The sequence below is a fragment of the Schistocerca americana genome, chromosome 1 (assembly GCF_021461395.2).
Source record: "Schistocerca americana isolate TAMUIC-IGC-003095 chromosome 1, iqSchAmer2.1, whole genome shotgun sequence".
Taxonomy (NCBI): Eukaryota; Metazoa; Arthropoda; class Insecta; order Orthoptera; family Acrididae; genus Schistocerca; species Schistocerca americana.
Window position 1 is genome coordinate 1,156,303,612 of NC_060119.1, and position 27,955 is coordinate 1,156,331,566.

The 27,955-nt window shown below is 41.0% G+C and overlaps 1 protein-coding gene across 1 annotated transcript in view; it reads right to left on the reverse strand.

Moving 5' to 3' along the window:
• Positions 1 to 6,108: 6,108 nt before the first annotated feature.
• LOC124597519 (mite allergen Der f 3-like) overlaps positions 6,109 to 27,955 on the reverse strand; it is a 79,887-nt gene continuing 58,040 nt past the window's right edge. The window contains exon 7 of the mRNA XM_047135942.1: positions 6,109 to 6,270. Within this exon, the coding sequence (XP_046991898.1) occupies positions 6,109 to 6,270 (162 nt within the window). The remainder of the gene's footprint in view (positions 6,271 to 27,955) is intronic.

Here is a 27,955-nt window from a genome sequence, read left to right on the forward strand (position 1 = left end):
AAATGTAGGTATTTAGGATTTTTAGTTTGTTTTTGTCAATTAGCAGAAGCCAGCATCATTTCTGATGTATAGAGCACTTTCCCGTAGCTGGAATTATTTGAAAACTACACGATAAGCGAAGTTTCGATGTAGGTCGTTTAAAAGGTTGGGAAAGGGTACGGGAGTGATGGGAGGCACAGGATGGGAGTTGGTTAGGCTGCCAACATTTTGGCCCCGTGACCCAACCGTGTGGGTCGGTCAAGTTAAGGTGGTTTTCCTGAGCAATAACATCACCTGCGACCCCGCCAAATTCCGACATTTCATAAGCCAGCAAGAACAACATTATGTGGCCTTAGTGTGGAACATAATCACCACCCCAACAATTCCGTCTTGATATAAGTGACAGGAGGAGTTCATCTGGAGAATTTCAACGTCACAGGATCAGCAGACGCATCAGTTGCTGCACCAAGAAGAATGCCGTAATAGGAGGCCAACTCACTTCCTGCACCATGCACGGAACCTCGCACTGTCAGGCATGGCTCCAGTCTTGCTATTGCATGGTGTCTCAGAACTAGTGCGAGTAGTCATTGCCACACAGACAAATCCTGCTGGATGCCGTTTTGGACTTGGTCACTCGGGTGCATGATGCGCTGGCAACGGAGCCCAATATTACTGCTGCAGAAACTAATGATACTGTAGCCATGGCAACAACTTCAGCTCCACGGTGATACATTTCTCCTACACTCACTGCCTCAGACGCCGACCTGCACCACTTAGTTCAGAACTTCGTCGCGCAGAGTGGCACCCTCATGGCCAAAGAGCAACAGGTACCATAGCAGTAGCAGATCCCGCTACCGTCGAACTGGATCGTGGAACCGGCAACGCTCTACCAGATGTTGAAGCAGTGCTCTGCCAGCGTCGTATGAGCCTATAGGTGGCTACTGATCGAACCATTCCCGCTTCAGCAGCAAGGCGACAGTTTTGGCCTCCCTGCTCATGCCCAAATTCGAGCTGCGAGTAGTCCTACGCACACCCTGCTGCAGTGCAGTATTCTGGCTGGCAGTGCGGAGAACCTCGTGGACACATGTTCCAACTGGTCTGTTATCTTCCAACCTACGCTAAGAGTCCAGCAGAAGGCTGAGGCACTGCCTCTGACCGCGACAAACAATTAAACCTGAAACGTCCCCTTAGGAAAATTAATGAATGTGCTGATAAACTTCTACGTTATTTGACTTTCAAACAGCTGAGCAAAACTGAACGTACTCAGACTTTACTCTCTTTACTTATTCTGATCAACACTAAACTGACACACAATATTTTTAACGCAACGCAATCTGACTTTCAAAAATCCCTACAAAAGAATGGCTCCTGACTAACAATAACCTATACCTTTCATGAATCACTTACCTCACAAAAATCTTCGTTACTCGAACTACTGCAATACAGCGAGCGCCAATACTGCCAGTTAAATAAAAGACTCTAACTACTGAAGGCACTAACTACTGACAGGCATAGTTAGCAAATGAAAGATTTTGATAGAGAACAAACAATGTATTTACCTTAATAGTGTTCAAAAGACATAATGTATGTATCAGTTCATGACATCCAGCATCACAAATTTACTGTCTCTGATGGACACACAGGGGATGCGCTCTCAAAATTCCGCCATCTCACTCCCCACATCCACCACTGCTGGCAGCTCACCTCCAGCTGCGCAACGCTACGCGCTGTTCACATCCAACTGCCCAACACTACAATAGTGAATATTCCAACAATGCCAACCAGCCACAGACTGCACACGACATAGTCATTCATTAGTTTTCCTAAGGGGACATTTCAAACCGTAGAAACGTACGGCATACACAATATAAATTTGGACCTCAGAATGCGCCGTGCATTCGTGCGGACATTCACTGCGGCTGACTTCAATGTGCCGATCTTGGGTGCAGATTTCCTCAGACACTACAAGCTGCTATTCGACGTCGCCAAGGCCCAGCTGATTGATTCAACAACGAATCTGGCGATAGTGGGACAGTGGAGGCAGGTCACTTTCTTCTCCATAAAACCAGAGAAGTCCCCTTGACCATACACAGACATCAGGGACATATTTCCGGAGGTCACTCTCCCGCCTTGTCCACCGAGGGACACTAAACATTCGACGGTCCACTACGTCATAACTACGCCCAGTAAATCCATCTCATGCCATCCATGTCAACTCATGCCCAATAGTCTCGCTCTTGAAACGGCCGCATTTGAGGCTATGTTGCGATTAAGGCATAGTTTGACCATCTGCCTTACACTTAATCCCCAAGAAAGAAAGTTTGTGACGATCATTTGGGGACTATTGTTGCCTTACATTTTAGCCACTCGTTGGCAGGCTCCGTTGTATTTAGCAAAACTGAATGTGTGAAGACGTTCAGGCAGATTGCTGTGGCACCTGAAGACTTTCGGAAAATCGGCAACTGTCGTGCTCTTTGAGCTTTACGAGACCATGTATATGACTTTCACTCTACAGAATGCTGCCCAGACCTGGCAGCATTTTCTCGACGACCTCCAGATGTACAGAAAGTCGCCCAAGGTCCACTGCCACCACTTAACTACCATCTTTCGGCGCGTTATCGAGGCTGCCATTGTAATTAGCCCCTCAACGTGTATATTTCACGTCACACAAATTGAGTTTCTAGGGCATTTAATCACCCTTAGTGGAGCTACACCACTACCAGCCAAGACATAGATGGTCGTGAACATATTGTGCCCCGGTGGCACAAAGACTTATCCCTCTACATTGGTACAATACATTTTCAGTGTTTTTTAAAGTGCTGGAGATATTCTTTAGGCAGGGGAACCTGTTGTCTGGATTTATCCTAAAAAAAACTTACTTTTCCTACCAATGACAACAGGTATTTGACTATGTGTGACCCGAGGTTGGAATACATCCAGCAAATAATTGAGGATGTAGGTTGCAAGTGTTAATCTTGGATGAAGAGGTTGGCACACGATAGGTGCACTAAGTGTTAACACAATGGAGACAGAGATAAAAAAAGGCATCATGAACTACAGTCTCAATTCATTTACACATCATCTGACGTTTAATGTCCGAAGTTCCATTGGCCTGATGAGAAGTACTCTCTGCAAGCAGCCACCACAGCGATTCAGTCTCCGCAGCGGAGGCCTGTTTATACTTCCTCAATTACTGCTCTATACTTTGTTTATATTTCTGATACCTTATTCAGTTTGTTTACATAGTATGATGTGGACAGGGACTTTTCTTGTTATGAGAGGTCACAAGGAGAACTTCGTATTGTCCTCAAACAGCTGGAGCCGACTAGTTTGTGGCTACTGCTCAAGGCTGTGGCGACATCAGGGCGCCCATGGCGGAAATTTTGCAGCCGTGTCAGGCCAATCAAGATACTTTGTTCAGTCGCATAATCACAATGGAAGAGTGCTGGGTGCATCATATGACACCGATCCAAAGCAGCGAAGCAGATAGTGAAACACGTGGATTCATGTTAATATACAGTATAATTAGCATATTAAACGTCTGTACAATAATGCAAAGCCCCAGAGAATAAATAGTTACGAAAGAAAATGAACAATCTGACTGTGAGTAAATATTCTAATTATTTAGTTCCTTCGGAATCTATTTATTTTGATTATTCATCAAATTCTTCGAATTTGCAGCAGTATAATGTACAGTTTTACGTAATTGCTAGTTTTGCTTCGTTTCATGAAGATGTTGGCACAGGAGAATGTCTTTCATGTAATGGGAAATAAATGTGGAAGATTCTTTTCCCTTTATTCAATTTTTTCTGAGGATTAGTTGTGACATTGTCCAGAAGAACTCGTGAAACTAGTTTTGTCGGTGCATATGTTGTCAGCACCATTGTGGTATTAATGAACAACGCTGTTCTTAATTATAAGTGCCTTTCAATTGTCGTGAAGTACATATCTGGCGTAGCGTTTGACAGCTCAGATTCTAGAAATCCAACTGTACAAAAGCGTGGTTACATACGACGAAGGCAGATATATATCGTAATGGCAGTACAATAAACTGGTACAATTAGTCATTGTAATACTGGCACATATATCTATATATATTAAGAACCGGAAGTTTTTGGAGGACGCTGCTATTTCTTATAATGGGGATAACCATAAAGTTTAAATTATCACCTTGAAAAAAAAATAAAGGCACAGAATTCAATTTTTCTTTGCTTACAGGTACATGTCTGGAGTCCTGGTAGACATTGAAATCCCTGTGGCAAAGTACCAGAATATGCCCCTACAAGAGCAAAAACATCATGGTGCATCTCATTGATGAAGTAAAGTTTGGTGCAGGAATTTGTTTTCTGCATCTAAAGGGGAACAACGCTACTAAAATCAGTGCTGATATGGCGGAAGTGTACAACAACTATGCATTTTCAGAGACACAATGCTTAGATGTGTTATGACCAGACGAAACTACAATCAGTTGGCCATAACAGTGGGTTGTTTGATTGCTCTGGGAGATGAATCATTAGACTGCAACACACGAAATATTAGTTGACTTTATTACGTGAATGGTAAAAATATTTACTTAGCTTAACAAGATCGTTTGCCACACAAGTGCTTAAATATTTTCAACTGTCTTTGGCTATTAAAGCATCCCTTGATGGGTATGATCACAAACTCTTCTCTTGAAGTACAATGTTCAACGTTTACAGAAGTACTTTTCCATCGGTTACAAGAATAGCGTCTTAGTCCTACTTTATGATGTTGACTGCTTCAGTGGAGGTCACGAAGTGTGGCAGAGCGCTTCCATGCTCAGCTATGTATTGAACTCCGTATGAAGACGTTACCATTGTGAGAGAGAGGGTGTGTCTGTAGCCTCTTCCATTTGTCGTTGCTGATTGCAGTGGTACCCCGTCGACGTCTGTGCTATCGATGTACGTTGCCGACTCTGGCGTGGTACTTCGATCTCTGGTCGATACTACAGTGCAGAAGGTTTCAGTGTGATAAAACAACTCTGAATCACCAAGAGGAAATTGACAGGCCATCTCTCTCTGAAGAACCAGCAACTACATGAGAAATGGAGGCAAATGCTGACCAAAGACTGGATTATCATAAAAGAGGAACTAGTTAAATCAGCCAAGGATCAGTTTTCAAAACCTTGCACAATGGTTTATAGATGATAAAGATCATCGTGGCCCGCATGGTTCTGCAATTGCTCACACCGATTCAAAAATTCTGCCAAACCGAGGCAGCAGCAAAAGGATGCAGCAGAGTTGAGACATTCAAGATGCTTTATTTACTTGGAATAGTGCTGGATGTATGATATATCACCGATCCAAAGGAGCAAAGCAAGTAGTAAAACACTTGGATTCATGACCGCCGAGGAAAGATCTGACCCAGTCATCATCAGGCTTGGTGATATTGAGTGTTTTTGGACTATCATGGTGTGGTGCTATAATATTATGCTTATAAACCGCAACAAGAGAAATATATCGAAATCTCCTGAAGACGTTGACGGAGGCATCAAGGAGTATTGTCTATGGGGGGTTCTATATTGGAGGACAACGTTGCAGCTCATTGTACATGCAGCATAGTCACACAATATGGTTCTCTGGACCGTCAAATTTCTGTATTCTGCGAAGTGCATCCTGTGAGTTCTTCCTCCCTCCTCAGACGAAGAAACGATTGTGTGGCAGGTACTCCCACAGTGACAACGAGTTGGTTTTCGAGGCGGAACGTTTCCTGCAGAGCTCAAATGCAGACATCTACAATCAAGGTCTCCGCCACGTCATCCATCGTTACGAAAAATGTGTCGCAGTGAGCTGTGAGTATGTTCAGCGGGACTGACGCCTTCACCACTTTTCATGCTAACAGCTTGTTTTTTTTCCAGGTGATGACTGAAATTTGCTGATTGACCCTCACAACTGCATCTTTTCACCTTGCTGTATAAGATTAGCATTAAATGATAAGCATTAAAATGTAAAGAATGTCAGACTAATCCATTGCTACTTACGAAGTATAAGATCGCCGATAAACAAATTTTATTGTCACTTGTACATAGTTGTTAACATTGATAAGATATTGTAATAAATTAATTTTGATCAATATTTTAAAAATGTAGCAAATACAAATCCAACGGCGCTAGTGCGGTACCAGTGTGCCGTTGGTGTTGTCGATAATCCAGTCCACGTAGCTGGAGACACGGGTACCGACTGAGGGGTACGGAGGGGCAGCACACTCGTAGCTCCAAGACACCATCCCCACAATCTTTCCCTCGTAGAGCAGAGGACCCCCTGAATCACCCTGCAAAAATCACTGGATAAAGTCACCTGTTGTATGCGCAGAAAAACAGAGTATGGAAAGCTATATTCAGACCATTCTTAACTACAAATTTTTTCCACTGAAAGATGAGGGTCTACTGTAGTTCATATCCCTAAATATATGGTATCAGCACTTCAATCAAGATACTGATTACAGACTCCATTTTAGACTATTGTTTTATCAAAACAATGTATAACATACGTTCTGGAATCTACTTTGAGCTTACTTCTGCTAAAATGCAATTTTCAAATAAAATTTAATATACTCGCCCCAATTCATTCTGATCCTAACCTGAGTCACCCTACAAAAATGATTGAATAAAGTTAATTGTTGTATGTCCAGAAAATCAGATAGTGAAAACCTATATTCTGACTATTCTTAACATAACACATATTTTTCTAGTCGAAGGAACTGCAATTTATATTCTTAAATACAGGGTGTTTCAGAAGTGATGGTCAATATTCAGGGATATGATGAAACAAAAGAGGTCAAGTAACCATGGGATCTAAAATGCATACGTTAAGAGCTATGAGCAGTTCTTGATCTACGATACGGTGAAACAAATCTCTTGCTCAGCAAGCTCTTTGCTTTCCACATTTTGGGAAGTGGCAGTATGGGCCAAAAGACGAGAAAAAAGTCAGTAAACATGTGCTCTAAAATGGAGAGCTTAAAAGTTATGAGCACTTGTAAGTAGGCTGTTTATGTGTTTGTATGTTGGCAGCGCTATGTTGCGCTCTGCGTCAATAACTCTGACAGCACTCAGTGCACTGTGTAAGAGACTCTGTGGCTGATCAGACTAGCCGTTGGAGGTGAACAGCCAGCAGTGATGGAAGTTGCGAGTGAGTAGTCAGCACTGATGGAGCTTAGAGGTTAATAATTAGCAGTGTTTTAATCAAAATATTGTTACAATCATTTTACACGATGGATTTCTCAAAACATTGTACGATATGCCTTCTAAAATGTACTTTGAGCTTACTTCTCCTAAAATGTAATTTTCAAATAAATTTACGATATTTGCTCCAACTGGTCCTTATTCTATTTTATAAACTTTGAAATTTTTTTCTGCCACGTAGGAAAGAAAAGTCGCAAATCTAACTTTCAAGTAGTTAGCCTTTTAATTACTTTAATACATATCAGTAATGTCTACTGATATACACTTTTCACTGAGTGAAAGAATGTAACAAGAAAAAACCTGGTTATGTATAAGGATTAATCGTACATTTTAAGAGAATCTTTAACAATTTCGTATATATAACATACGTGATTTAATCTAGTTTTCCGACCTGAAAGATGGACAAACATTAAAGACATCGAATGAAACACAGAATTTAAATAATCAATTTCATTCTGAAATTAATTGTGATTTTGTAACTTCTGGACTTCATACAGACACGAACAACAATATTTGTTCTAGTATGTAATGTTGTATTGTTACTGAAGTATTTCATTTTTTGCAGTTGGTTTAATATTTTTATATTTAACATCATTGTATGTTAGTTTCTTATCCATTTTCAAATGATGCTGCTCACAGCGATATTACAGAAATGCATAGAGAGGAAAAGAAAGTTTTGTGAAACAAAGCTTTAGATAATTGAAGAAATTATAAAACAATGTCTTCCTTTGGTGAAAAAACTTGATTCTAATATTCAAATGTCGTCAATAGCAAAAAAAAAACCTTCAAGCTGTGCACAGGTATACAGGATGTTCCAAAATGTTGCGCACAAAACTGAAATATTCGATAATTCGATATATGGATCGAAGTAGACCACTTTGGAGCACGAACTTGTGGTCGTGAGAGTAATCCTGGGCCAACGAAAGTTTGCAATGTCAGGAACTAGAAAGACAATCTATGCAAAAACGCAGTGTGTTCAGCAAAGATAAAGTACTGCTTACTCAGCAACGTTCTACATTACAGAAGGTGATCAAAAGCAGACCATTAATTTCAGAACGTTGTAGAAAATCCTGGCACACTCTGCTAAGTGCACCAGGAACTGCATGAACTTCACCAGACCCTGCAAGTATCCGGGCGAAAAGTGAGAGTCGGCAAGTGACGTCAGGTAAACGGGGCTTTTGATTTGTCCCCACAAGAAAACATGATAATAAAATAATAGGTGTAAAATCGGGGAAACGAGGTGGTCATGCAATTAGACCTAACGTTTCAGTCCAACACCTGCAAGCCCTAAAGCCTTCCTCACATGTTACACGACCCAATGAAATTAATGTAACCGCCGCCTATATTCGACGTCGTCGCGCAGTAACTACTCACAGACGGCAGATGGCAGCACTAGAAGTGGAGAGTACATAAAGCGTGTCGATGGGACGCGGAAAAAAGTGCAGTCGTTTTCGTAGTGCGGAAACGAAGGCATTTATCTAATGTCCAACAAAATGAGACGATCGTTGTCTTGCGGGCTAACAGCGGGAGCATTTCTAAGACGGTTAATTTTGTAAACTGTTCACGTGGCGCCGTGATTGAACTCAGCATGACAAAATGGCGATCTACAAGACTGGCGTCGAGGCAACGGTGGTGCACCACGTGCCATAGATGACATGGATGAAAGAGGCTAGGAAGATGTGTACAGGCGAATAGAAGTGCAACTGTAAAACGACTGACAGCACAGATGGACCAAGAGGCTACCAAATGTGTCTCCTCAACGACCATTCAGCAATCGTTGTTGCGCACGGGCGTCCCCAGCCATTTTCATGCACCAGACCTGACTGCTGTTCATCGCCGAAGAAGGCTTGAATTTGAAGGTCAGTGAGACATCTGGGCATCCACTGAGTTCAAATGGCTCAAATGGCTTTGAGCAATATGGGACTTAACATCTATGGTCATCAGTCCCCTAGAACTTAGAACTACTTAAACCTAACTAACCTAAGGACATCACACAACACCCAGTCATCACGAGGCAGAGAAAATCCCTGACCCCGCCGGGAATCGAACCCGGGAACCCGGGCGCGGGAAGCGAGAACGCTACCCCACGACCACGAGGGCATCCACTGAGCAGTGACAGGTGCTTTCCAGGTGAATCACTTTTTATGCTCAATCGGACGAATGATCCTTGGCGTTTAAAGCATGAAACGTTTGAAAGTGAACACTCGCAACACTGGTCAGAAGTTTCCATGGCGGAGGAGGGAGCGTTACGGTCTGGGGAATGGTTTCGTTGCATTCCCTGGGTGATCACGTCATTCTTGAAGGCAAAGTGGATCAACACATCTATCCTTGGGGACCATACTTACCCCTACATGCAGTTCGATTTTCCTCGGCACGACTGCATCTAACAGCAGGAGAATACAACCTGCCATACATCTCGCAGTATATGTGGTCGATTCGAAGGGCACCAGAATGAGTTTACCGCACTCCAACGGCCACCAAACTTCCCAGATTAAAATCCTAATCGAGAATATGCGAGACACTTCGTTCGTGTCCGCAGCTCGTGGTCGTGCGGTAGCGTTCTCGCTTCCCACGCCCGGGTTCCCGGGTTCAATTCCCGGCGGGACCAGGGATTTTCTCTGCCTCGTGATGACTGGGTGTTGTGTGATGTCCTTAGGGTAGTTAGGTTTAAGTAGTTCTAAGTTCTAGGGGACTGATGACCATAGATGTTAAGTCCCATAGTGCTCAGAGCCATTTGAACCATTTTGAACTTCGTTCGTTCTGTTCGCGCCATGGATCCTCAGCCGAGAAACCAAGTGCAACCGGACACGCCAATGGAGACAGTACGGCTCCACATCGCTGTCGGTATCTTCCAGGACCTGATTGACTGCCTTCCTGTAAGTCTCGAAGCAGTTAGCCTTGCAGGCTTTTCACAGGTGAACACATTAATGTGACTGGACAGTATACGACGAGATGTGTCTGTTTAACTGATGAAGAGGAGAAATAATCAACTCGCCATTTCCTGTTTCAATTGTCTATCTCCGCACGCACCCTTCTGCATTTTGTTTTCGTGGTCTTTGCTCTAAGTGTATCATTGAAGCAAGAGAATAATCATATAGTACGCAAAATGAATGCTAACTGGACGTCGTTTCACAAGAAGGAAGTCCTCTTTCTTGCAAAGGTGACAATGTAGCACTCTCGTACTGACTGGATCGATTCGCTACAAAGACAGCAGCATGCTGATCGGTTGCTCCAGTTTCCTCATCCAATTACGAATACTCTAGTAGTTATGGAGAACAAGTCATGTGATATTTCAGCACGGATTCTTCCTGTCATGACACAACATTTTCCCAGATGACGACCAATAAAAAATAGTATGAAGTACAAAAGCAAAACCTTCAACAGCCAGGATCGATAACTAATTTTATTTATGATGATCAGTTTCGGCAAATCTAAGTTGCCGTCATCGGATCTGTAACGCACGTCGATCTAAAATACAAGCATAAACAGGTGAGATATAATAGGTTGGTGTACAGATTTAAACAACATGGATATATAAAACATACTTTATGCAAGTACACATCAATAAATCTCCATCATATGTGCACTATATTGTGTCAAACCGAAACTGATCATTACATGAACAGGAAGTAAGTGATGCATCGGCATGCCAGCAATACAGCAGCATTTACATAAAGTATCATGTATATTGCACCGACTGCACAAGCTTATATCTACACAGCACATGAAAGACGAGTGAGAATCACAAGTCAGAAGGAAAGATATTACGAACTACAGAAATGCAGTCGTAACGTATAAAGCACAAGCAAAAAGTTGCCTCCAGGGAGTGCACAAAACAATGCGATATACATGAACGACTTTTAATAGTACACCCATTGAACTTTGTAAAATACCTTATTAAAAATTAAACATAATTCCTTCTGAAAAAAGAACGATTTAGGTTAGTTACAAAAAAATCATCACAAAACAAAGCAGGCTGTCTCCTTCATCTTGAAAACAAAAAAGTGAAAATCTTTATCTCATGATGATCATTATAACCCTTTAATAGTGAGTATGTCCTTCCCACATGAGTTCCTCCACTCTGCGAGGCATGCTGTGGGGAGACCATCAAGTTTATCTTGGGGTGAGAGGTCCCGGTCCTCACAGGCAGATTCAGTGAGGTCCTGAAGATTGTCAGGTGGATTCGGACGCTGCGCAATGGCCACGTGCTCAGTTGCATTCGTGTCTGGGGACTGTGCTGGCCAATGCATTGGTTGATGTTTGGTCTTTGAAGGTACCGAGACACTGCTAGAATAAGGCGCGGTCTTTCTTTGTCATCGACTAGGACGATGTTGTCACCGGCTTCACGTCCGTAGGGCCTTTTGGAGTATCGGAGACCAATCAAATTGTCGTAGATGAGAAATTAGAGGGGTCTGCTGTTCCATCATTATTGCTGTCCACAACATCACACTTCTTCCTGCAAACGGGTAGACTTCCTGAACGTATCGGGGTTCTTGGTGTCGTCTAGCCCTTCTCCAAACGCGAACACTTCTAGTGGCCAGACGCAAACCAGTCCTGGTCTCGTCAGCAAACGTGACATTACTCCATTCTGCAAGGCTCCAATGTTGATGTGCAAGAGCCCAGGCCCTTCGAATGCCTAGGTTCCGTTGGTTCAGTGCAAAACTTCTCATTGGTCTTCTGGGATAAAAATCGCCCTGATGCTATCTTCTACGCTCCGTTTGGTATGGGATACGAATCTCTGTTGCCCGGGGGAAATAATATCCACTATTCGTCCAGCTGATGTTGGGCGCCTGCGAGCTGACAGTTAGAGGTAACGCTCCTGCATTGGTGATGACCGTTGCGAGATATGTCGTTCACATTTCCCGTCTCTCTGTATTTTTTCCGTGTCTTAGACGCACCACTTTGAGTGACACGTAACCGATCGGCAACATGTTGCTGAAAGTAAAGCTACTGTCCTGACTCTATCAAACTGTTGTATGCCATTACGTGGCATGTTACTGCAGTGCTCAACACAAACTGAATGAAGGTGTTGTTGATACTGGAATGGTCGTGGTGTGTCGCTGCGGCAGCGGTATGCTTGCATGACAGGTAACCGGACAAAAAGCATGCCAGTAGTAAACTCCGTCCAGTATTTGGCCTCTAACTAAATAATGCCTCTAACTAAATAATGGTATAGTAGACTACAAACTTTTGTCGACCAGTGTGGGAAATACACCAATCAACCGAAAAATTGTGACCACTGATAACCGCGGCGCTAGATGCTACTAGTGGTGTTGCGAGCATCTAAGGCGGTGACAAAAGGATGTATGCGGCGCAGGCATTGAAACGTCCCCTTTGAACAATTTATACACTCGAGACTTCCCCTTTAGAACAATTATACACGACTGTGCTTAACCTGACACACAATATTTTGTTAGCGCAACGCAATCTGACTTTTAAAATTCCCTACAAAAGAATGGCCCTGACTAACATTAAACTATACCTTTCACAAATCACTTACCTCACAAAAACCTTCGCTGCTCAAGCTACTGCAGTACAGCGAGCGCCACTACTGCCAGCTAAATAAAAGATTCAAACTATGGAAGGCACTAACTACTGATAGGGATAGTTAGCAAATCAAAGATATTAATAGAGAACAAACAATGTATTTACCTTGATATCATCATATATAAATATAGCAGTTCATGAAAAATTTCAAAACTCCGCCATCTCTCTCTCCACATCCACCACTGCTGGCGGCTCACCTCCAACTGCTCAACGCTACGCGCTGTTCACAGCCAGCTGCCGCTGCCAAACACTACAATGGCAGACAACAATGCAAACTAGCCACAGACTGCACACAGCACAGCCAGTGATTTTCATATTGAGCGCTACGTAACGTTGCCAATAAGAAAACATAAACAGCCTACTTACATAGCCCCCATGCTCCTCACAAAAAATTTTACAAAATTTTTTTTGGGCAGTGGCCAATAATGATTTGATAAAATTTTTCATAATTACAATAACAAAGAAATCAAATGCACACACTTATTGATACAGTGTTGGTCAAAAGCTAAAATTTTCTCACAGTTTATAAAGACAGTCCTGATCATTCATTACGGTAATCACAGGTTTTTTTTCACAAAGTCTCATTAGTAAAAGAAATTGCACACAGAAGTAGTGGATTTCCATGCAGTCTTGAAGAAGTAGTGTTGTCCTTCCAACGGAAAGACAGTGCTGGCTCTTGACATGCTGACAGGTAATGGGCCACAATGGAGCAAACCCACAGCAGAGTCATTCGAAGTTTTGAAGAGTATTGGTAGGTAAGTCATCACAGAGCGGACCCACTGTAGTCCTGGTAGAGAGTATGGTATTGGTGGGCCACCAGAGGTGCAGACCCACTGCAGTCCTTGTAGAAATAATGGTATTGATGGATCATCAAAGATGTAGACCCACTGTAGTCCTTGAAGAGATGGCCAGCAGCCATCTGTTGTGACTGTGCAGGTGCACAATCACCATTGAAGAGTCTTGCGGATAATATAGCAAGTCCATAAACCACCACTTGTGCACTCACAAAGTTTTTGAAATTGTTTTTAGAACCAGCAATGCTGTTATCCAGTCCCTTGCTGAGTTATTAACACACGTGCAAACACTAACAGTCCCTACTTCTCACATATTGTCCACATACTATGACCAACAGAAACGTGTGCAGTGAAATGTAACTAACAAGTTAATAATGTCATGAACTGGTGACAATTACAATTTTATAACATAAGAATACAATTACAAAGGTACAAAATACATCATTAAAAACATAACAATACAGATAACATTTGTAGTAAAACAGGCGTTACAAAAGAATAGAAATAAACATATACATCAGTGTTACAAAAATAGTGACATAAGTACATACATAAAATAATGAGAATAGTTTTCGAAACATTAATTTCACACATGAACATTGAAACAGAACAGAATTGTAAACAACTTTACAAAGAAAATAACATATTATTAATGCAACTTATATTTGAGGATAACAGTATTCCTCCTCATAGTGAATATAGCTTAGTATTAGAAGAGAAAAAAAATTCTATGAAACAGTACACAGAGACAGGAAGAAAACAAATACTCAAGGGTACACAAACACATAGTGGGATAACACCAATAGGAAAGGACAGGGTTCGTTTTCAGTGTAACATTTGGTACTGCAGTCCAACCCAAAACTTCATATATCTTTCCTCTTATTTCATCCTCTGTTTCCACCAAAAAAAATTCTATCTAAGCATGCTTTCTGTATTTATATGTTCACACATTTCTTACTTCAACATTTATTTCCAAGAAAATCCTACCTAAACCTGTTTTATGTACTTTTTTCGTATTAATTCTCAATGCATTTCTTCCAATTCATCGCAACTCATTCTCTTATATAGTCTACCCCCTCTTAAGCTAACTTAAATCTACTGAGCTCAGATGCTAAACTAAGGGACGAGGCAATGCAGCATCACATAACAAATCAACACAAACAGCAATGCAAAAAAATGCAAATTGGCAAAGCTAGCAGCATAAATGAGCAAAAGTCAAATTCAATAACACTATGCCTGGCAAACAGCAGCAACTTATACCTAAACATGACATAGCGCAAGCAGAAAAAATATTACACTAAACAACAATGCAGATAAGGGAAATGTATAGTCACATCTTAATGTCTATGTAATTAAAGTGGTGCACCACAAGAAGTTATTCTACCAAAAAGTTACCAATTACTTGAAAAGAAAATTATGAATGCAGTTACTAGTTCCTTCTTATTGTTCTTTCCTGTCCAAGTGCTCCTTTTTTTAAAGAATGTGGATCATAAAATAATTATTTAATAGATCTGTTGACAGAAAGTGTTCACATTAGCAAATGCATTTCATTTTATAAAAGCAATGCTGCAACACAGCTGGAAACCAGATATCAAATGAAATAAGCAATTACGCAAACCAAAGCATAAAAACATCATTCAATAGCTATGTGGCATTTCGTAAGTCAGTAGCTCTCAATTCTCGTAGAAAGACACTTGTCATTATCAGGTTTGCAGATGTAAGAATATTTCCGAGGATAATGGCCTCCCCTTTTTTTTTGTGCTACCTGTGCCGCTGAAAAGGGCTCGCAATAATGGCTTTTTCTCCAGGCGTCTGACACAGCTGGGTGCCCGCGACGCATTACGTGCAGGTGGTCACTTAACTTTCGTACGGAAATATTTACGACAGGAGATTCTGCTACCGTGGTAGTCTCATATAAAAATATTTCACAGGTCAAGAATTAGCGTTGCAAATCTGTAGAAACAAAACCCTATAAATATAACAGTGTCCAAAAAAATTTTCAGTGGCATTGTGATACATTCATGCATATACACACACATTTCATAACTCTTAAAGAACGATTCTTGGTTTCCAACAACCTTTTCATAAATCAGAGTCCCTAAACACTACTCATTATTCCTTACCTCATTATACATATACATATTCGTCGACACTTCTTCAATATTTCATCATGAGAAATACGTAGCATAATAAACATTCCTCAACAACATAATACACATCGTCGTCGTAATAATAACATCATAACACCTCAGTCAAATCTCAAAATCGTCGTAACTTCCTCCAATAATTTCTAAGCCTAAAAAAATTCTCTGCTCATGTCAAAAGTGTCAGCTGCCTCAAACGTACTTTAAAAATCATGATCTCATACCAAATACATCATTCAAAGCTCTCATAGTATCACAATGATTCCAAAAAAAAATATGAACAGTTTTCAAAGTACAGACAAAATACAGTTTCATAAGTGTGAAGTTATCCAACTGTATAATTGCGTAAACATGTGTCACTGATGTAGTAAAATAAATGTTTGTCTCTCTCAGTTAAATAATCAGATAGCTGTGTAATTTGTGTGTTAGAGAAATAAGGTACCGATGTGCAAAGTTGTATAAGCAAATACCATATTAGCTAGGGTTCCTTGTGGCTGCCACACACATGGTACACAAAGTAGGCGTGTACCCCCCTGAGGATTTATGTAATTATACCCTCAGGTGTTACAGATTACAGCAATGAAATGAAATATATCACGGAAAACTTTCTTTGTAATTCAAAAATCTTTAAAATTAAATGTTTTAAGTATAAAATTGATCACTGAAATGCGTGTCCTGTAGCGCTAAATGTGCATCTTGTTGTAAGATAATCTCTGTGGAAGTGTCGTAGTTATTTTCCTCCGAAAGCTAAGTTCTGCAGAAGCCAATGTACTTACCTTATGATAAACAAAAGTGAAATGCTTTGCGTATAGATATCGTAGTTATTATGCTTATTGGCGTGATGAAGAAAGTACTGTACAGTAACGTATTGTTGTGCCACGAAAAAGCTGTCTCATTGTTGCTATACCACAAAAGTTACTACTAAAACATGTTTTTCTTTCCAGAAGAATTCAGAAAACTGTGCAGATATAAAACAGATACACTGCAAAAGTAACATTGTAAATTGTCACTCATTAGTAGCGTCGTGATAAAAATCGTGTAGCTGTCACATAAACTAACCACTGTGTCCTCTGGTATCTCACAGAAAGTACTTTAAACCCAGAATGTATTTTCAAGTAAACCAAAAGTTGCATTAAAATCTCATTAGCAGTACCAGTATGTGTCCTAAGTATGTAAGCCTGATAGTCGTTACGTAATCGTGCAACTAACAAGCAAGAATGTACACACACAATAACACTGTGACGTCTGTTCACTATAACAATGCATTCGTCATTTCTGTTTAAATAAGTTCTCTTGGTTCTGGATTGGATATTTAACTTCAAACATTGTTGAATGTTAACAGATTCTAAGTCTGACAAAGCATATTAGTAATGTGAAGCGAAAAATTTTATGACAAAGACTAAGTTAAAAAGCAGATTATCTTTCAATAAACGGTTTTACATGTGAAATGTGGTGTAAACCTTTACTCTTCCTAGTACGCAGAGTTTCAACTTCAACGCAATTATCATGTGGTATACGTCGGATTCTGTAAGGTCCATTGTAAACTAGAAAGAATTTGTGACTCAAGTGTTTCTTCTTATGTGACAATGAATGAGCTTTAATGAGAACTTTCTGACCAATATACAACTTCTTTGCATTTGCTTTACCGTGTAGTTTTCTCCTTTTGTCTGCTGCAGATTTTATATTTTTAAGAGCCAAATCAATTATGTCTTTGTGTCGAAGTTTACGTGTATTCAGGAAAGGTACAAGCTCTCTGATTCTGTTCGGTGGTTCTTCATTCTTCAGTACAAGAGTAGGTGGTAAAGCAGTGGAGTCGTGAGGCATTTCATTCAGCACGTTTTGAAATAAGTGTAAATATCTGTCCCAATGCTGATGCTTTCTGTGACAATAAAGTCTACAAAGCTTATTGATTTCTTTCATAATCCGTTCGGAGGGGTTACAATGTGGTGAGTACAATGAAATAAAAACAGGTTTGATTTTATGGTTGCGAAGCATGCGTGACCAAACAGCAGATCTGAATTGCGGTCCGTTATCTGAAATGACTTTACTAACGTGTCCAACTTCACGTAAGAAATTTTTAACAAAGGCGTTGGATACAGACCGTCCAGTGGCTTTACGTAACGGTGTGAAAGAAACAAATTTTGAAGTAAGTTCAACAGCGACTAGAACGTACGAAAATCCATTAGATGTTCTGACAAGCGGTCCCAAGAGATCAACAGCCGCAAATTCTTTTAATTTAGAAGGAATAATAGGAAACAACGGAGCACGATGTGAGACAGTGGATGGTTTCGCCTTTTGACAAAGTTTACAAATAGACAAGACTCTTCGAATTCTTTTTTCCATATTGTTAAAATAACAAGTCGTTCGAAGAATATGATAACATTTTCGTGGACCAAAATGTGCGTAGCTGAAATGAATGTACCAAATGAGCTTATTAACAAAATCGTCAGGAATGCAAAGTACCCATAGCTTGTCATCAACAGTGCAGCGTTTGAACAGTATGTTGTTTCTAACCAGATAATAATGCCGAATCTGTGTGTGTGTCTTTTCATGCCGTTTGCTCTTGATGTCTTTCCAAATCGGATCTTTATCTTGTTCATGAGCAATGTCCTTTAAAGATGTGGTGATGAAGTTTTCAAAGGCGACTTTCTGAATGTAAAGAATACTGAAATTTTTCTCGAGGTTGCCTTCTGTGTTACTTTTCTCAAGCCCAGCCGGTGCGCGTGACAGTGCGTCCGCAACAATGTTCTCCTTGCCGGGAATGTAGACTATTGTGAAGCGGAATTCTTGCAGAAACAATGCCCAACGTTTTAACCTATCATGATTTAATTTTGAAGACATAAGAAATTGTAATGCACGATGATCACTGTATACTTTTACGTGCTTACCAGAAAGAAAGAAACGGAATTTGTTAAATGCCCAAACGATAGCTAAAGCTTCTAATTCAGTAATGGAATAATTTTTTTCAGATTTTGTTAGCACTCGGCTAGCAAAAGCAATGGTTTTCTGAACGGTAGTGTCATTTTCTATGGCTTCTTGAAATAAATGGGCACCAAGACCGACTTTAGAAGAATCCGTGCTAAGGCAGAAATCTTGTGACAGATCTGGATGAGCTAAGATTGGCGCGTGAAGTAACGCTTCTTTCAAAGAATTGAATTCCAATTGTGCTTGTTCGTCCCAGTTCCAAATAGTATTTTTTCCAGTGAGAGAACAAAGTTTTGGTGTAACAAGAATTTGCATATTCAGAAAACGACGGTAAAAATTTACGAGACCTAGAAAACTGCGGACTTGTCTTTTTGTGGATGGAACTGGAATGGCTCTGATTGCTTCTAACTTATCAGGATCCGGCTGAATGCCTTCAGAAGAAATAATATGTCCCAAAAACTTCACCTTTGACCTACCGAATTCAGACTTTTCCAAGTTAACTGTAATTCCAGATTCTGCAAAAATATGTAACAAACTGTTGAGGATGCGATTATGTTGTTCCCATGAAGCTTCCGCTATTAGAATATCGTCCACATATAAGGTGATGTGACGTTTTAAGAACTCAGGTAATATCGAATTTAGCCCGCGAATGAATGCTGCTGAAGAAATGTTCAAACCAAAAGGAAGTTTCCGAAACTGATAACAAACGCCGAAACAAAGGAAAGCTGTGTATTTTCTACATTCTGGATGAAGTTCGATCTGATAAAAGCTGGATCTGAGATCAATGGAAGACAACACTTTTACACCATTAAAATTTTGAAGAAGTTCTTCCATCGTCTGCGGCCTGTCTGTTTCAGGAATAATGATAGTATTGATTTGTCTCGAATCTAAGACAAGCCTGATCGATCCATTTTTCTTCTCAACAACATGTAATGGATTGTTGTATGAGCTTACTGCAGGCTCAATAATGCCCTCGTCGAGCATAGATTGTATTTCTGTTCTAACACGGTCCCTATAATGTGCTGGAATTACATATGGTCTAACACAAAATTTAGTATGCTCACGAACACGAAATTGGTATTGAAATCCCTTGATTGTTCCCTTTTTTATGAGTAAAAACTGTGGAATGTGCTTGTAAAATCTCAAAAAGGTCCTGCCTATCAGTGTCATTACAATTCTCAATTGTTTGAATTTTATTCTGAATTAACTCATTAATTTCAAATATGCCGTCGATGTCATCCCTGTCAGTACTTGCAGAGTGATTGTTAGTGTCTAGTTCCGTAGAAAATTCCGAACTGTTGTCTAACAGAAGGTAAAGCCGATTAATTTCCTCATCATGGTTTGAGAGCCAGTCTTCAAATTTCAAAGCTATTGACTTACCTTCTTTTTCTAAAGTTATTTCAGCATCGTGAAAGTTTAAGATTGCTTTGAATTCATTCAAAAAGTCTACTCCCAATATAATTTCCGTCGACAATAATGGAACAATAAGAAAGTTCGTAGAGAAGCTGTGGCTTTGACAAAAGAATTCTAAGTTGGTTTGTTGGCGTACATCTACACTTTTTCCAAAGATTGCACCTTGTAATTTAATCTTACGTAACGGAAGTGTGGGGCAATCGTTCGATTTGTTGCATTTGCTAAAGGCTGTTTCACTGATTACTGAAATGGGACTGCCAGAGTCAAGTACTGCCGTAAATTTTACGTCATTTACTGTAATGTGAATCACAGGATATGCAATGTTGTTATGTTTTATGTCGTGTTCCTGGAGTAAGATGTCCCTAATGTCTTCCATTTTTACGTAATTACTAGCTACGGCAGCTGCGTCGTCAGTTTCATAAGTATGTTTTGTGGCTGCCAGCAGTGTGAGTCATTGCCTATTGTCTCTTTGTTGGCGCGCGTCGTTATTGGGGTTTGGAGACCTAACTTCTACAAATTCGCCTTGACGAGAGGGCCCTGCTCTGTTTGAATCCCGCCAGTTCTGATGCAATTCAGGTCTGTCGTTACGATCATATCGTCTGTCGTCATGTCGGTAGATGCCATAGTTTCTTTCTTGTCGGTCACGTGGTGGAGAATTTCTCCCTGAATCGAAACTGCGCGCTGGACCGTTGCGTCTAAAGTTATTCTGTCTCCCCTGATAATATTTATTTTGGTTCCCATATTGTCTGTTTCTCTGATTGTCTCTGTGATAGTCATTACCACGGAGAGGTGATCTTTCCCTGTAGTTATTACTACTCTGCCAACGGTTGTCATACGGGTGGTGTCTATTTTGGTCACGATTTGTGTTGTGAGAATAGCCTTGTCGTGTCCAGTTATTACTTCTTTCATCGCGGATTTGCGACGGATGTGACCTGTAATTGTTGTGTTCCTGGTTTCGCGTTCCGCGATTGTCAGTGTCAATTTCTAATTCTTGTAAGAGTCCCTGAAATGCTTCAATTTCGTCTTTGCAACGTCCTGCCAAAATAATATGTCGTAAATGTTCAGGCAGTTTGATTAAGCAAATGCGGATGAGTTCTGAGGGGCTGTATGGGTTTGAAAGATACTGATTCTTATGCAACATGTCTTCAAAATATTTCATAAGACTGGAAAATTCAGATTGTTCGAAACGTTTCATCATTATGATGCTATGTTTTACACGGTCTTGTGTGGCTTGAGACCAATATGCTGAGAGGAAGGCATGGTAAAACTCTCCTTCACTGTGGCAATCGTGAATTACCGATCGCATTCTTACAGCTGGTTCATTCTCCAAGTAGCCACACATAAATTCTAATCTGTGTTCCAACGACCAGTTGGGAGGAAAACAATGAGAGAATTGATGGAGCCATGCTTGTGGATGAATGTCGTTGCCAGAATTCTTAAATGTTTTGAATTTACGTGTAGTAATGAACAGCTTATAGTCAAAATCATCATGTCGGCGAGTCGCATATCGGTCATTGTTAGGTCGTGTCGGCCGTTCCATCTCAAAATTCGGTGCACATTGCCAATTTCTTTCATAACTTCCGAAATGCCCTGTGTTATTATTTTGCGGCTTTTCCGTATTTCTAAGTCCCTCTTCCCGTGTTGGAGCGCGAGTGTCCTCTGAAATACGTAATTCTTGTACTACTTGTGCCAACTGATCTTGTACTTCCCGGATTTCTCTTTTGTACTGTGTATTGATTTGATTTTGATTTTGTTTGAATTTTCTTATTTGTTCATACTCTTCTGTGTCAGTGAAGGCTACGGGTCTTGTGTCATTCAGATCATCATCTACCTTTGTAGATAAGTTAGTGACCTGATCCGAAAGTTCGGCTACTTTCTCCGATAGTGTACTTATTTCCTCCATGTGTCTTTCTGAACCAATTTTCAGGGTATCTACTGTGTCCTTTAAGTTTTCCTGAGTTCTTGCAAGTTGCGTAACCGAATCGGTAGATGCAACTGAGTCAATTTTAGCCCACAAGGTCTCATGATTTTCATGAACAATACTTTGCAGTTCTTTTATGGCTGCTTCGTGATTCTGTAATGCATTTTCATGCCGCGAAAAAATAGGCTGAAAATGCTCACAAATTTGTGTTTTTACGTCATTACACACTTTTTGACATTTCGATTCAATGTTATGTAACTCAGTAGTTAAATCTTCACGTGTTTGTTCAAGTGTGGTGTCTAACTTCCGAAGATTTTGTTCCATTGTGTCTAACTGTTGCAGCTTTTGCTGTGTTTGTCTCTGATTTTGTTCCACTGTGTCTAACTGTTGCTGTGTTTGTCTCTGATTTTGTTCCATTTGTTGCATTAGTTGTAATAACAATGCATTAGTGTCTGGAATCTGTTCCTCTACTCTTTTCAGCAGTGCATTTGCACCGGCAACATTCACATTTTGACAAGCTGAAAATGTGTCTTGACTTATTTGAGAAAACGGTGAGGACGCAAAACCTGAATCTACAGTATTTGCAAAATTGTGTCTTGTCATTTCGGATTCCTGAGGCGAGCTGTTGCCGACCGATCGATCGATAATGCTTCCCTGTTCACTACCTGTTTCACTGTCTACACCATTATTTGACGCCCGCTCCATTTCCCTGTGCACAGTTACCAAATTACTACTTTGAACATTACTTAATTCATTACTCGGCGGCGCCGATAAGCTACGCTCGTCGTCACTATTATTTCTCAATTTAGTTTGGAGCCTAGTGTTACGTTTTTCACACGCCATTATTGTCACAATATTTCACACGATAACACAGAAAATCACAATTTGAATAGCAAAAATAAGAGAACACATTAATATAGCACTGAAAATAATATCTAGTTAATTGCAGCTGCGAAATACTTGGTGCAAATCTACATGCATGCCACAACTGTTTTACAGTACAACAATGAAAGACTGCAACTACAAAGGAGATTCTCTCTACAGTTACGCGCTAGCAATAAACAAAAGCTACACTAAATACACAAACTACAAGAAAAAATCAGAAGATTCCAGTGAGGTATCCTAGGCTAAGGGTCGACATATGAAACGTCCCCTTTGAACAATTTATACACTCGAGACTTCCCCTTTAGAACAATTATACACGACTGTGCTTAACCTGACACACAATATTTTGTTAGCGCAACGCAATCTGACTTTTAAAATTGCCTACAAAAGAATGGCCCTGACTAACATTAAACTATACCTTTCACAAATCACTTATCTCACAAAAACCTTCGCTGCTCAAGCTACTGCAATACAGCGAGCGCCACTACTGCCAGCTAAATAAAAGATTCAAACTATGGAAGGCACTAACTACTGATAGGGATAGTTAGCAAATCAAAGATATTAATAGAGAACAAACAATGTATTTACCTTGATATCATCATATATAAATATAGCAGTTCATGAAAAATTTCAAAACTCCGCCATCTCTCTCTCCACATCCACCACTGCTGGCGGCTCACCTCCAACTGCTCAACGCTACGCGCTGTTCACAGCCAGCTGCCGCTGCCAAACACTACAATGGCAGACAACAATGCAAACTAGCCACAGACTGCACACAGCACAGCCAGTGATTTTCATATTGAGCGCTACGTAACGTTGCCAATAAGAAAACATAAACAGCCTACTTACAGCATGAATGGGGATCACATTAGCGAAGATACGGGCTGCAAGTTGGTAAATTCATTGAGGTAAATGGCTTTGCGAAGGGCAGATTATTATTACGCTGGGCCTGTGAAGAAATATATGGAAAATGGCGAAACTGGTCCAGTGTTCACGTGCTACCGTCCTGAGCATCTACGGAAAGAGGTAGAAGGACAGCGAAACTACCACTAGGCGCTAAATGGTTGGACGTCCACAACTCTTCACAGAACGCGGGGTTCGGAGGCTTGTCTTCTCTGTAAAGTAGGGGAGGTGGTGATCTGTGGCACCTCTACCGAAAGAGCAAAATGCTGGTGCACGCACAAATGTTTCGGAGCACACCGTTCATCGTACATTGTTGAACATTGAGCTCTGAAGCAGACCATCACTATCTGTTTAAACGTTGACCCCACGACTCGCCAATTACGATTGCAGTGGGCACCGGACAATCAAGTTTCAACGCCGATCAATGGAAACGTATCGGCTCTCCGGGCGAATTACATTTATGCTACACTAGGTGGTTGGTCGTCTCCACAAACGCCGTCATCGAGGTGAACGACGACTCGAAACGTACAGCGCGCCACAGCTGCGAACCACCTCCATCCCTTCGTGCTTGATGTCTTCCCCGAAGGTGATCTTTTACCAGTATAACTTCCCGTGCTTCAGAGCCAGAACCGTGCTAAAGTCGTTTGAGCAATATTATAGCGACCTCACGTTGACGTCTCAGCGGTCAGATTCGTCTCATGGAAATCCTGTAGAACCCATCTGGGTTGCCATCAGATGCCATGTCCACGTACGCAGATCAGCGGCCCTTTGTTTACACGAATTACATGACTTGTGCGTAGACATCTAATGTCAGATACCTCCACGACCGGAGCACTAAATCGTCGGATCACCGACATCCAGAATCAGTGATGTATTTCGTTCCAAAGATGGAAAAACAAGGTATTAAACAGGTGGTCATAGTGTTTTGGCTCATCAGTGCATATTGTCACTGAATAAGCTTACAGAAGATAACTCGAGGTTTAGATGCTGAGAATATAGAAAAAATGAAGTACGTGCCAAGGTGTATGTAGGTAACTAAAGGGAACAACTAAAATATTAGCCCGCCGGGGTGGCAGAGTGGTTCTAGGCGCTACATTTTGGAACTGCACGACCGCTACGGTCGCAGGTTCGAATCCTGCCTCAGACAGGTTAGTTAGGTTTAAGTACTTCTAAGATCTAGGGGACTGATGACTTCAGATGTTAAGTCCCATAGTGCTCAGAGCCATTTGAACTAAAATATTGCATTTTTAAAACGCCGTATAGACTAACAATCACAGTACAGTAGACAAACAACAGTAGAATACAAGGTCTAGGTGCTAACGTAATATTGTGCTCGATGTCTAAATTTGGTGTAATAAGCTACTAGTATAAGACCATAAATTAAGCAATGAATAAGTGTATGCAAATAATTGTTAATATAGTGATATCAATAGAATATGAAAGTAAGTGTAATTAAATTATACACAGATATGGCCCTACAAGAAATACATATAGAGCCACTAGAACAAAGTAGGATATCGGTAGTGTAAAGGATACTGATAACATGTACACCATTAACGTGTTCAGTTGACATAAAATAAAAAGAAAGAAACACGGAACACTGTAACGTCCTAACGTGACGTGGTGGTCGATATCTACGTTGGATGTAATAAGCATCCAGTATGAAGTCACGGAATAAGTAACGAATAAATGTATATAAATAATTTGCAACATCGTAATATATAAGTACAGAGTCATAAACAACGAAACGTAACTAGATGTACCCTTATGTGATAATGTGCAACCCAAAGTCTACACGATTCGTGGTTATAACCCGCTTTACGTGACTTGTGGTCATACCTCAATGTCTGAGTGGTAGTAATTTACATCGCACGACGAACAGCAGTAACTAAGAGTGCACCGGTGGTATAGATGTAGTATCTTTGATTAGCAATCAAAACGTCTTTGATCCCGAGTTCAACCCCACCACCGCTTAAATATTGAATGAAAATCATCAGAAATGGCGGCCGAAGACTTCCGGCATAAGAAGTCACCCTCCGTCTGCCAACGACGTTGTGAAAGAGGACAGAGGAGCGGGCAGATGTTCAGGCCATTCTCTTGCTCTTGGAGTTGGAAACTGCCCCTAAAGACGGAAGAACGATCAACGGCGTGAGGATGCAGAGGGCAATAGAAACCACTGCACTGAAGACACATAGTGCGTATCCACAGGATATAGGGCCTGTAACTGAAGAAGTGTCGTGATGATTTCTCCATTGGCAAAAGATTCTGGACCAGTCCCCCATTCGCAACTCCAGGAGGGGACTCCCAAGCTGGTGTTGACCATCAGTTCACACCATGACTGGGGCATCACGTCGTGGGCGATGCTTGGATTGGACAGTCTATAATTCGACGGAAAGCAACGAAATTTTTCACATGGATAGGATCGCACCTGTAGAGGGCTCTGTTTGACATGCAGGCAGAAAGGTAAATTTTGCGGTCTTAACTGCTACAGGGGGAACGCTTTGGAGGCCGATGACAGTGCACTTGTCGCAACATATTAGCACCTGGATGTAATCACAGTAATATTTTGGGAAACAGGACGACTCCGCGACAACGGAGTGCCTCCCAGGAGGCTGCCGTTCCCCGCTTTTGAGACAAGCTGAAAGCCATCTGCTGACCAAACCGGTCGCCGCCGTGCTCCCCGGTCTCACTACTTCCCTGTGAGGGATCGAATAGCCTTTCACTCACAGAAAAAATCCGAAACTCACCCTATAAATTATAAACTAATCGTTAAAGAGCTGAAACAAAAATCTTGAAGCAATAAGTATAACTATCCTGGCTTGGTGCAGACAAGTGTAGAGATTTCGACACCTTCTGTCTTCAGTGCTGTCTTATCAATGTATACTGTCCCTCATACCTCTCCGTGACTTTAACGTTCCTGTCTGAACAATATGGGAGGAACACTCATTCCAGTCAGAGCAAAATCCTTTCTGTCTCAGGTACATTACTTCGCTACTTTCTCGAAGTCCTTATCAGTAGCAGGGAACTGACTGTGGAATAGCCTCCTGCATTATATTAGTAAACTGAATAATGTATTCAGCTTCGGATGATAATTATTTGGCATATCTACTAAAGTAACAATAATAATTAACATTGTTCCTGTGCGCACTCGTTACCCTTGTACTTCCTTTTTTGCAGCCAAATCTTTCTCATTTCCGAGTATTCTTAGCTGGTACAGTCTCCTTAAATTTCCTTTCTCCAGAACTCGCTATATCAGGAAACATCCATCTTGGACACATATAAATTCCTTTTTATATTTGTCACTATCAGTACTACTATTATTATTGTTGTTATTATTAGTGGCAGCAGAATTAATAGTAGAGGTACTGCCAGTATTGACTTTATTAGTTCATAGTCAGTGCTATTTACTCACATTGTTACTATAGACACTCAAATCAAAATGGTTCAAATGGCTCTGAGCACTATGGGACTTAACTTCTGAGGTCATCAGTCCCCTAGAACTTAGAACTACTTAAATCTAACTAACCTAAGGACATCACACACATCCATGCCCGAGACAGCGTTCGAACCTGCGACCGTAGCGGTTGCGCGGTTCCAGACTGTAGCGCTAGAACCGCTCGGCCACTCTGGCCAGCACACTCAAATCATTTTAACACTATTTGTCAGTTGTTTCTCAAGCAACTATGATGTAACAAAGGCACTGCGTTATACCCTGGCCCAAAATAAGACGCGGCTGATGGTCGTAATCAGATCGGGTTAAATTAATAAATATCATGTCACAGCGAAGGACTACACTTGTCTACTGAGAATGTTGAAATGAAAATCTTGGTATATGTTCACGGTAACTTAGACAGATAGGAGCACTTCATGGTACGAAAAACACTGCCAAGAGACCACACAAGCAGCCCTCCACATACTGTTGATTAAGAGCCCCAGCGGGTCATCGGTACACCCATCACCTTGCATCATTTAAACAGAAGTAAAACTATGCTTCACTAAATACACACAGACGCCTACTGCTCCGTTCCTTCATTGTTTCACTCATTGAACACGAGCAGCTTTGCCTGCCGCTGTGAACAATGGCCCGTTGCGAGGTGGTTATCAGATGATTATTGCATGTGGTTCCCTTCGCAATGTTCCGTCTTAAACTAGTCGAGATGAACCTGGGTTCAATGACACGAGCAATTCCTGTCGACTGTAAAAGCGAGTGTCATTGACATGCCGCGACACCTTCATTCCTTGT